Source organism: Nomascus leucogenys, chromosome 21 (assembly GCF_006542625.1).
Source record: "Nomascus leucogenys isolate Asia chromosome 21, Asia_NLE_v1, whole genome shotgun sequence".
Classification (NCBI taxonomy): domain Eukaryota; kingdom Metazoa; phylum Chordata; class Mammalia; order Primates; family Hylobatidae; genus Nomascus; species Nomascus leucogenys.
In genome coordinates this window covers 45,552,254-45,564,836 of record NC_044401.1, presented here as the reverse complement: position 1 = coordinate 45,564,836, position 12,583 = coordinate 45,552,254, and the positions used below count along the sequence as shown (strand labels likewise).

General features: G+C 43.2%; 1 protein-coding gene across 1 annotated transcript in view; it reads left to right on the top strand.

Annotated features, from left to right (window-relative positions):
* The first annotated feature begins 419 nt into the window (after nt 1–419).
* MUC13 (mucin 13, cell surface associated) overlaps nt 420–12,583 on the top strand; it is a 29,331-nt gene continuing 17,167 nt past the window's right edge. Inside the window, exons 1-3 of the mRNA XM_003275550.4 lie at nt 420–471; nt 7,106–7,516; nt 11,408–11,530. Of these exons, the coding sequence (XP_003275598.1) occupies nt 420–471; nt 7,106–7,516; nt 11,408–11,530 (586 nt within the window). The remainder of the gene's footprint in view (nt 472–7,105; nt 7,517–11,407; nt 11,531–12,583) is intronic.

Sequence of the window (12,583 nt, the reverse complement as noted above, 5' to 3'; positions counted from 1 at the left end):
CAGAACTACGGCTGGAGGAAAGTGGGTTTCCTGCGCTCAAATGCGGGTGAGTAGAGCACAGTTCGTTATTGAATGTTTAATGGAATGGTGACCTCCTAAAAGATGGCAGCTTGGAGACATCTGAGATATCAAGAGATTAACCAAACTCATGTGCCACCAACCTCACAAGGATATTTGGAATGTCCTGAGTTATTTTGGGCTTTGAGTCAGAAAAATGATTCGTAAGGCCAGCTCCACCTCTTCTATCTCAAAAGCTCAGAAGAGACCTATGGTATATGGCCAAATGCTAGCTATAATTGCCTTTCTCTGGTTTGACGTCAATTAATGACTGGACTTTGTACCTGAAAGACAGTTAAAACGAAAGGTAGCCAGAGAGGGAAATCATTTCCTCCTCGGATTACCAAGCAAGAACAGCTAAAATGAAAGCCATCACTCATCTTACTCTTCTTGCTCTCCTTTTTGTAAACACAGGTAAGGAATATTTTTACATTTTAATTCTTCCAATCATGTATGTTGTCTTCGAGGTAGAATCAGCAGGCCTACAGCTACCAATTCTCCCAGCCCAGCACACGGTCTGTTTTATAAATGAAGTTTGCTGTCCAGCTCAGCTCAAAGACACAGGCATTTTATTCTGTGATGGGGAAGATAGAGCAATAGCAAAAGTAGGCGGCTGGGCGCAGTGACTCACGCCTGTAATCTCGGCAATTTGGGAGGCCAAGGCGGGTGGATCACTTGAGGTCAGGAGTTTGAAACCACCCTGGCCAACATGGTGAAACCCCATCTCTACTAAAAATACAAAAAAATAGCCAGGCATGGTGGTGGGCACCTGTAGTCCCAGTTACTCAGGAGGCTGAGGCAGGAGAATCGCTTGAACTCGGGAGATGGAGGTTGCAGTGAGCTGAGATGACATGGGGTGACAGAGCGAGACTCCATCTTGTGGGGGTGGGGGGAAGAAGTGGTCTATGGAGTGAGATTTGGGGCTCAGCAAACCAGAGGTTTGTCTTTGAGAGTTCCTGAGGCCAGATAAGAAGGACTAAGTAGGTTGCAAGGACCCAGTTCTTTACTGTAGCGTTCTGGATCCCTTCTCATGATAATCAGAGAGCTGACCACAGCAAAAAGCCTCCTTTCACAAATGTACTTGAATTTGAGAATGCTAAACCATAGGGAGTAATTGTTGTGTTGATTAGACTTCAGACATGTACTCTCTGTTCTGAGTTAGGAAGGCTTCTATGGGCCACATGTGGGTGAGGTCAGCAGTATATTGAGAGATGAGGGTTGTGGGGGCCAATTGGCTTCTTAAAATTTTGCTGAAAAATCACTGGCATGAAGTAGACGGATTAATAGGAAAAAAGGCATACAAAGTATTTAATGTGTGTACCCAGGAGCCTTCAGCATGAACACCCAACTTCCTGATGAGGTATAGAAGCTTATACACCATCTTGAGGTTACAGAAAGAAAGGGGGCTTGGATCTTGGTAAAACAAGTTATGGAAGAAGGGAGAAGAGGAATTCTGTTGAGAGGCAATAAATGATTATTAGGGAGAATAATTGGATCTGGGAACAAAAATGAACTTGTAGATAATTCTCCTTGGAATTTGAAGATCCTTGGAGACAGTCCTTATCTTGACGAAGGGTCTGCTCAGGGATGGTTTCCTTCTCGGTCTTCTTTCCTGCAGTGGATAATGACATAACACGGAGGGGAACAGGAGCAATAGCTCTTCTTTGGTGGATCAGTCCTTACAGCACTTGTTGACCTCTAAGAGTTTTTAATTTAAAATACTCATTATATCATGGAGCTATATTTGGGGGTGAAATATTTTTATTTCCTTCAGGTTCAATGAGTTGAAATCTAGAAGCTGCTTGCAGAAAGGAAGAAAGTATTTGATAAGGCAGATATATGAAGAGAAATTAAGCCCTTTCAGAGAACTGGAATGAATGGCATCAGGATTAGAGTTTTTCAAGAGCTGGTTTCAAGCTCTTAATGCAGGAAGGTTGGAGAAGTCTAGCTGCACAGGAGGGGAGGGCTCACCAGATCTCTCCTGCCAACCCTGGGGGCAGATGTCAGGTCCAAGCCTTCAGGACAAAGGAAGAATTGGTGAGGCTTGTATGACTTTCAGGAGCCACTGTTAAAAAAGGCTTGACTTTTTAAAAATAGAATAGAAGGGCGGTAGACAGGGGAAAGTTGACTGGGAGGGGACAAGGAGATGAATAGAGAGGTAAGGGAATCAGGAATTATTGAGGCTCAAGGTACCTTAGGGGAGTGGAGATGTTTCTTGACCCAGAGATCCCAGGGGGAAGGGCAAATAGTGGGGCAAGCAGGGATTCAGATGGCATGCCACCACTTATTAGCTGTGGGGTGTCTCTGACCCTCAGTGTCTTCCTGTGCAGCAATAGAGAGGAAATCTCTATACTGAAGAGTGACTGAGAGGATTAAATGAGACAAAGAGCCTGATGTGCTGGGATACTGCCTGGCACATAGTAGGGGCTTAATACATGATTTCCCTTTTTGTCATGTCTGCACTTGGATCTGATTTTCTTTTCTTTCTTTTTTTTTGAGACCGAGTTTCACTCTTGTCGCCCAGGCTGGAGTGCAATGGCATGATCTCGGCTCACTGCAACCTCCGCCTCCCAGGTTCAAGTGATTCTCCTGCCTCAGCCTTCCGGGTAGCTGGGATTACAGGCACCTGCCACCATATCTGGCTGATTTTTGTATTTTTAGTAGAGATGGAGTTTCACCATGTTGGCTAGGCTGGTCTCAGACTCTTGACCTCAGGAGATACACCTGCTTTGGCCTCCCAAAGTGCTGGGATTACAGGCGTGAGCCACCACGCCCAGCCTGGATCTGATTTTCAAACTTTGGTTTTGATTTCCTCTTCTTTGTTTAAAAAAGTTATACAAGTAATGCAGACCCACTGTAACAAATCCAAACAATACATATGTATATGAAATAAAAATTGAGCATCCAATCTGCCTTCCCACCCATCTACCTCCAGACGTATTAATATTGACAGTTTTTGTGACTATTAAGGCTTGCTTTTGAAAAAAAAAATTATTTTATTATTTATTTATTTATTTATTTTGAGATAGAGGTTTGCTCTTGTTGCCCAGGCTGGAGTGCAATGGCGCCATCTCGGCTCACTGCAACCTCCGCCTGCCAGGTTCAAGCAATTCTCCTGCCTCAGCCTCCCAAGTAGCTGGGATTACAGGTGCTCACTACCATGCTTGGCTAATTTTTTTGTATTTTTAGTAGAGACGGGGTTTCACTACGTTTGCCAGGCTGTTCTCGAACTCCTGACCTTGTGATCTGCCCGCCTTGGCCTCCCAAAGTTCTGGGATTACAGGTGTGAGCCACCACGCCTGGCCTTATTTTACTTTTTGAGATGGAGTTTTGCTCTTGTCGCCCAGGCTGGAGTGCAATGGCACTATCCCCACTCACTGCAACCTCTGCCTCCCAGGTTCAAGTGATTCTCCTGCCTCAGCTTCCCAAGTGGCTGGGATTACAGGTGCCCGCCACCACGCCCAGCTAATTTTTGCATTTTTGGTAGAGATGGCGTTTCACCATGTTGGCCAGGCTGATCCCAAACTCCTGACCTCAGGTGATCTGCCCTCCTCGGCCTCCCAAACTGCCGGGATTACAGGCATGAGCCACCACTCCTGGCCTGAAAATTTTTAAAAAGTTGCTTTTTTTTTTTGAGACGGAGTCTCGCTCTGTTGCCAGGCTGGAGTGCAGTGTCACGATCTTGGCTCACTGCAACCTCTGCCTCCTGAGTTCAACCAATTCTCCTGCCTCAGCCTCCCAAGTAGCTGGGACTACAGGCATGCGCCACCATGCCCAGCTAATTTTTGTATTTTTAGTAGAGACGGGGTTTCACCATGTTGGCCAGGATGGTCTCAATCTCTTGATCTCGTGATCCACCCACCTCAGCCTCCCAAAGTGACGGAATTACAGACATGAACCACCACTCCTGGCCTGAAAATTTTTTTAAAGTTGCTTTTTTATGTAACGTTAAGGATTTTGGAGGTGTGTATAAGGAATCACTACTTCAAACATGAGTTCCGTCTCAGATTCTGAGCAACCAAGGGCAGGAAGTATGTCTTGTACACCTTTACGTTCCTCCTCACCCCCATGCCTTGTATAGCACCTTGACTGCAAGAACCCCTGCGCAAGCATTTACTGAAACAAATGAAAAATGTGCTGGTGACAGCTGAGGTGCCTTTAACAGGCAAAACTTTCCAGGTTGTTTTTGCTTTCTCTGAGAGATTAGGACTGCATTATTCCACAGAATATGATGAGTGCCTTTGGGAACCAACATCTCATCATAATGAAGAATTTAGATCTGGGAGAAAGGCGTTTGATTGTGACTTTCAGCTAGCTTTGAATAAAGAGTTATAGATGTGCCCTGGACAGGGGTGGTGATTATGGGGTGTTCCCCAGAAAGAAACCGGGTCAGGGCATATATTTTCCCATTGAAACCTATGATTTGTACCTCTGTGGACATTGTGCTATCCTTGTGTTACTTAGAAGCTTTAGGACCTAAGGAAGTAAAAAGACTAAAGCTATTTTTACTGCACAGATGTCTTCACATATTTCTGTTGTCTATAGATTGAACAAAATACGTTATTTTACAATTCCTCTTGGGTATTTTTACTAGATAATTTAAGCCTGGGATATCAGCTCTAAGCTGTCTTCCCTGAAATCTATACAACCCTCAGATAAAACACATACACACATAGACACACACAAGTGTATTTTAGTTTTAAAAAAATTGTAGCTATTCACAGCAATGAATTGCTGTCAGCCTGGAATGTGTCTCATTTATTAAAACTAATTGAGCATTCTGAAAGGTAATCTCCCCAGTGAACAGAAATTTAAAACCAAAATAAACAAGCCACCAGTCCAAAACTCCTTGTCATAATTTCAAAGACCTGCAGAAAACCTCTTAAGAAGTCCCAATTTGTTTTATGCACATCTACAGAAACATGTTGGTTCTTTGGCATCGGCCGAGAATGAACATTCCCAAAGCATGAAATTCAGGGTCTGGTGGGGTTGGGGTTTGCACCCACAGTCTGCCAAGCCCTTTTCTTCTGTCCAGAGTTTTCCATGGTGAGAGCCAGCCCCTGGCCACTCTCACTGCTACCCCAATGATAGAGGGCACCATGGAGGTCACTTCTACTTCCGCTACTTTCATTCTGATCCCCAATTTTCTCTATTTGCTCTTGTGTTTGTTCCTTGGGGGTCTTAGCTTTTTCTTTAAATGGATGGCCTTCCCCATAACTTTAATGAAGTGATAGTTAGGACATTGTCATCTTACAGACCTGGCTTTGCCTCTGGGCAAATTCCTTAACCCCTCTGAGTATTGGTGGGCTCTTCTGTCAAATGTGGGCACTTACGTCTACTTCACAGGTACTGTCGGGCACACGGCCAGTGCTTGATAGATGAGAACTATCCTGAGTGGCAGGACTAGGAAGAGTGGCAGTCAACATTGCCAGCTGGTGATGCATTTCTTACCTAGGAAGAGCAATTGCTGATCTCTTCAACACTTCTGAATGGCTATGTTAGCCAAGCCGTCTTCAAGGTGAAGAGCCGGGCTCTGCCCTCAAGGGGCTCATAGACCCATGGGGGAATCAGGAAGCATATTCCACAGTTCTCTGCACTGTAAGGTTTAGAAATTGCTTCCTCACTAAAACTTTTTCTTTCAGTAATTTTTTAAACCTATTGTCAAGGTCAGAGTTCTTAGAGACAAGGAAAAGTTCTGGAAAAGTTCTAGAAAACTTATCACCAGGCCAGTCAAGGTGGCTCACACCTGTTATCCCAACACTTGGGAGGCCAAGGTGGGAGGATCACTTGAGCCCAGGAGTTTTGGGGCTGCAGTGAGCTATTATGGCACCACTGCACTCCAGCATGTGTGACAGAACAAGACCATGTCTCTTAAAAAAAAAAAAAAAAAAAAAGGGCGGGAAGAGAAAATGGATCACTGGATCACTAGAGTTTACTACTCCATGTGTCCAGGGATTCCTAAAAGTTGTGAAAATTCAACTTTGATACCCATGATAGCTCAGAGGGCAAAGATCACTTATTCTTAGTCAATGTATCTAGAATTGTGAATGGGAAAATACTACTAGAATACAATTTTGGAAGAAGTATAGTAAGCACTTAATGAGGTGTTTTTATTTTATTATTCTTTAAATTACCCAACCCTAACCTTTCCCTCCCTCAATCTATCAAGGTAATGAAAAATTGGGACAGTTGCCTTAAAGTGCAGAAAGACAAAAGGAGTCCATTTCTGGGTAGTCACTGCGCCACCTTGTGGCACATTCTCAATTGTCTTCACTGAGAACGGTCTGAAGTATATTAAACCCAGATCTACAGTTACACAACTACAGGCATAAATAATATTACTTCTTGATACTCAACCTAAAAAACACTAACTCCTCTGCGGGACTGATGGGTCACGTCTGCAATCCTAGCACTTTGGGAGGCTGAGGCAGGAGGATCATTTGAGGCCAGGGGTTAAGAGACCAGCCTAGCCAGCATAGTGAGAACCTCATCTCTAAAAAAAAATTAGCCAGCCATGGAGGTGTTACAACTGTAGTCCTAGCTATTTGGGAGGCTGAGGTGGGAGGATTGCTTGACCCTAGGAGCTCAAGGCTGCAGTGAACTATGATCACACCACTGCACTCCAGCCTGGGTGGCAGAGCAAGACCTTATTTCTAAAGTAAATAAATAAACATTAACTCTTTATGTGTCGTATTTTTCAATAACATTTTTCCAGTTTTGTCTGTTTAATTTTTAATTTTATTGTGGGTTTTTTGTGTTTAGAAATAACCATGTATTTTAATTTTTAATGTAGTCATATATTTTCATTTTTCCAGCAAAGAATGAGTTGAGGCTGGGCATGGCAGTTCATACCTATAATATCAGCATTTTGGGAGGCCAAGGAGGGTGGATCACTTGAGCCCAAGGGTTTATGACCAATCTAGGCAACTTGGGGAAACCCTATCTCTAAAAAAAAAAAAGAATGAGTTGGATACGATTTAGTATTAAGTAACTGTCATTAGTTATTCAATGTACTGTCTCCTCAAACTTGGTATCTTTGTTCCTCCAGCCTCCAGCCAAAGCAGCTCACCTGTTGTAACAGCCACAGAAACTGCAACTAGTGGTCCTACAGTAGCTGCAACTGATACCACTGAAACTAATTTCCCTGAAACTGCTAGCACCACAACAAATACACCATCTTTCCCAACAGCTACTTCACCTGCTTCCCCCATAATTAATACACATAGTTCCTCCACAATTCCTACACCTACTGCTACAGACAGTGAGTCAACCACAAATGCAAATTCATTAGCTACATCTGACATAATCACCACTTCATCTACAAATGATGGATTAATCACAACGGTTCATTCTGAAACACAAAGTAACAATGAAACGTTCCCCACCACAAAAGACAATCAATCATCAGGGCCTCCCACTGGCACCACTTTATTGGAGAGCAGCACCCTAAGCAACACAGGTAAGGGCAATTCCCTCAAAGACTCCCCAAGGATGGAGCGTACCATTGTGGAGGGAGGGAGGTGGATATGTTCTGGTGGGGTAGGAAAATGGGTCTAAAGAGGCCCAAGGTTTCCTTGGAAATGAACTGTGCGCTTGAAATCTGCGTCACAATGTAGTGACGGCAGAGGCCCTAAAACCCTCAGTTTCCTTCTGTTCTCCTTTCCTTCCCTCCCATCCTACCTCAAGTTTATTTGCTAGCTATGCAGTATTTTTTTTTAATGAACTCGGGATTTGTGAAAGGTATCTCTATAGCTTTCCTCTCCCTAGGGGATTTTTAGAAATAGTTTCAGCTGCTCTGAGAGGACCAGGTCCAAATAAGCACAGACTGTCCAGCCCCACTGGTCTAGCTCTCTGGTCTACCTAAGGAAGAAGTCAGTTCTACACTTAAGGTAAGAAGGTGGCTGATCACAATGTGGAACTTGAGCCAAGTCATAGAATTTGAGACCGAGGGATAGAAAGCAAAACAACAGCAGTGTTCAAACAATCCTAGGCATAACCAGGGCCATTGTCCAAAGGACAGATGCTTTGGGAACACTAAGAGATGACAAGTGACCTCAAGCAGAAGTTAATGAAACAGGAACCATTTGCTTCACTTCCCCAAGCTCAGTCTATAACAGAAATCAACCAAGTTTATCAGTAAAGGCTAAATGGCCTTGTGGGCCATGTGGGGTCTCTGTTGTAACTCCTGCACTCTACTATTTTAACATGAAAGCAGCCGCAGTTAACAAACAAAAGGTTGGTCAGATATGACTCGTGAACCATAGTTTGCCAGCCCTTGATCTAGAAGAATCGTCACACTTTAGAGCCTAAAGAATCTAGATAAATCCTACCATTCTCAGATGGGAAAGCTGGGAGCCAGTGAGGGCCATGGCTCACCCAGGGTCAAAGACCAAGTGGATGTCTCCCTACCCTTAACTTCTGGTAGCTTCCTCAATGTTCTTTGATAGATTTAAGAAACAGATGGTTAAGCAAGTAGATCCCAGAGGCTGTATCTAAGACCTCTTTCCCCAGTCTTCTTTCATGTGTGGAGGGGCCACTCTGAAGGCGGGATCCAATGGGACACAGCTCTCCTGGAATCAGGAAAGAGAGGTTTTCTAAGCCATTTCTGTTTTGCCAGGTGTTCCCTCAGAATCAGGCCGTCTTCCTGTGTTCTGGCCCTACCATGAACAAACTGGGGCATGGGGCAAGTCATTTCTCTCTTGGCTTCAACTTACTGATCTGCAATAGGGCAAGACTGAACTAAAATGCCCCCCAAATCTCTTCTGGCTGTAACGTCCTGTGACATAATTCCTGGCCATGAAACAAGCTAACGAGTATGTCCTTCGTTGCTGAAAATAAAGCACCCGAGAGTTATTTGTCTGGTGTCTCCAGAAGGAGATACATTCTTCCTTAAGATTTCCTAAGTCATCTTTGCAAGGTGGCTGAGGCTTTTCTTAAAGAAGCCATTAATTTTATTTAGAAGACTGGTTCATACCTTGTCAGAGGGGCGAGCCTTATTTTTGTTTATAAGATACTGAACTATGCCTCCTTTTATCCTATATAGTCTATTTTTTTTCTCTTTAAAAAATTGTTAATGGAAGCCGGGCATGGTGGCTCACACCTGTAATCCCAGCACTTTGGGAGGCTGAGGTGGGTGTATTGCTTGAGCTGAGGAGTTCGAGACCAGCCTGGGAAACATGGCAAAACCCCATCTCTACAGAAAAATACAAAAATTAGCCAGGTGTGGTAGCACGCACCTGTAGTCTCAGCTACTCACTAGGCTGAAGTGGGAGTATCACTCAAGCCCAGGAGGCAGAGGTTGCAGCCAGCCAAGATTGTGTCACTGCACTCCAGGCTGGGCAACAGAGCAAGGCCCTGTCTCAAAAAAAGAATGTTAATGAACTTTATTTTTAGAGCTGTTTTAGACTCACAGCAAGATTTAGAGAAAGGTACAGAGGTTTCCCGTATACTCCCTGGCCTGACATATACATTATCAACATCCCCCACAAGAGCGGTGTGTTTATTACAATTGATAAACCTCCAGTGACACATCATTATCACCTACAGACCATAGTTTACATTAGAGATCACTCTTGGTGTTGTGCATTTTATGAATTTGGACAAATAAATGTATAATGGCATGCATCCACTATTATAGGATCACAACCCTAAGTAACCTTTGCACTTTTCATCCTCCCCTCTAACTCCTGGCAACCACAGATCTTTTTACTGTCTCCATAGTTTTGCCTTTTCCAGAATGTCATATATTTGGAATCATACATTATGTAGCCTTTCGAGATTGGCTTCTTTTACATAGTAGTATGCGTTTCCTCCATGTCTTTTCATGGCTTGATAGCTCATTTTTTAGTGCTGAATAATATTCCATTGTCTAGATGTACCAGTTTGTTTATCCATTCACCTACTGAGTGGTATCTTGGTTGCTTCCAAGTTGTGGCACTCATGAACAAAGCTGATATTAACATGGATGTGCAGGTTTTTGTGTGGACATAAATTTTCCACACCTTTGGTTAAATCACCAAGGAGGGTGACTCTCAGATCTTCTCATAAGAGTATGTTTATTTTTGTAAGAAACCACCAAACTTTCCTCTCAAAGTGGCTGTGTCATTTTGCATTCCCACCAAACAATGAATGAGAGTTCCCATTGCCCCATATTCTCACCAGCACTATTTTACTTTTTATTTTTTAATAAAAGTAAATTAGGCCTATGATTATGGAAAAAACAGCTCAAACAGGGCAAAATCATGTACAATAAAAAATAAATCTCCCTCTCATCCTGAACTTCTAGGACCCAGACCCCCAGTTTCCTTCCCCAGAGGCAACTTCTGTGCCCAGTTCATTGTATCTCCCTCCTGAAATTACCTATGCAAATATAAGCAAATATTTGCTTGTGTATAATCCTCCCCTTCTTTTATTCACAAAAGAGAGCATGTTATACACATCGTACCTTACACACAGCTTTTAAAGAAATCAGTGGTTTCTACATATAGGTTTGTAAGACTCTCAAGACAGCTCTGAAGGTTATCAAACACATAAGCTATTCAGACATCACAGCTCAGAATCATTCCACTTGACAGAAGTGAAGAAAACTGGTAGCCCAGATCACACCACTGGACCACTGAGCTAACTCTCCTCCTCAGATCTCATCAGTTCCCCAGAGAAAGAAAGATGCTGCACCCTGCCTGGCCTGGGAGTCTTGGCCCACAGTGTAGAACCCATTGCAGTGTTATTTTCACCATTTATTCAAGTGATCCACTTAGAAAGCCAGAGGCTGGAGTGTCTTATCGTGGCCTCTTAGAATTTTCACTGAGTTAATCCACATTCTCTCCTTTACTATCCCATTCCTGTTTTTATGACTATGTCTCCTAGGTATGCCGACCAGAATATGACATCTAGTTTCTTTTTGGAGCTTCTTGGCTGTTCCTTCCTATACGACAATTATTCATACCTTTCTAAAAATAAGACGTTTTATCTAGAATGTTTTGGGGAGTCCCACCTAGTGTTAGAGGACTGTGCTTCAAGATCTTGGAGGGACTTTGAGATCTGAAGATTCCTGACTCCTTGGAGTCAGAAGACTGCGATCTCTCTTTCTCTGGGCAAGCACTTGTCCACTAATCTCCGATCTTTACTATTGACAAGTATTATACTTGGCTCTAGAATTTCAGAAACAAACTCTCTAGAGACCTAAGCAAGCAAATATTTGTTTTTAACTCTTCCAAAAGTGTGCTGTGGAGTAACACAACCAAGGAATGGAAAGAGCCCAGGAGGGAGGCATGAAGATGGAAAAATACGTTTCCAGTTGTTATTTATTGTCATTTCTCTGGATTTCTAATCTCTTTCTACTCCATCTAAGTTCCCAGCAGTCCTTGCCAAGATGATCCCTGTGCAGATAATTCGTTATGTGTTGAGCTGAATAATACACATTTTTGCCTGTGTTTGGAAGGGTACTACTACAACTCTTCTACATGTAAGAAAGGTGAGTTACAAGGGATGAGCCATGGCTGAACTCTGTATGTCACACCAAAAGTAGAATCAAAAACGCAAAATGATGGCAAAAGGAGATTCCAAAATATGAGAGATAAAGAAAATGCGGAGGCAACAAATGCCAGCAAAATAGAGAAAAGTGCTGTTACCTTGGGACACTGAGGCAGAACAGGGTGATCTATCAAAGACCACACAGTCCAGCAACCCTGGGAGCCTGATCTTCAGTTCTGTGTCACAAGATTTGTTTGCTCCATAACATCAGATCCCCTCTTAGAGACATAAGAGCCCTTCAGCTCTAAAAATGGATTTCAGGAGTACATTTATACACCTGTGGCATAATGATGTTTTGATTAGATCACCAGGGTGCAATGAAGGTCTGAGGGCTGACTGTCTGAGTTCTATTTTTTTTTTCTGTTTTATGAATGAGAAATATCTTCATTTTCCAGAGCAGCCAATTCTATAAGAAATGAATGCATTGTATTGCCCACTGGGGTTAGGCATATACCAAAAGCCCCCCAAATGCTCATATTTTTAGCACTAATAATCTCACTCCTGGGGATTTACTGTAAGTAAGTGACCCCAAATACAGAAGAACAGTTTGTGTGTGAAGATGTTCATTGCAACATTTTCTTTTCCTTTTAAATAATTAAAAGCACTAAGTCCAATAACAAAAAATGATTACATCAAGGAAGGGGACATGTACTTCACAGAATATTATGCAACCTTTAAAAATGATGGTTATGAGACCAGGCATAGGAGCTCACACTTGTAATCCCAGCACTTTGGGAGGCCAAGGCAGGAGGATCACTTGAGGCCAGGAATTTGAGACTAGCCTAGCCAACATACTGAGACCCCCATTTCTACAAAAGTTAAAAAATTGCCTGGCTGTGGTGGCATATACCTGTAGTCTCAGCTAGTCAGGAGGCTGAGGCAGGAGGATCCCTTGAACCCAGGAGTTCAAGCCTGCAGTGAGCCAGTTGTGCCACTGCACTCCAGCCTGGGTGATAGAGCAAGACCCTGTCTGTCTCTCTCTCTCTCAAAAAAA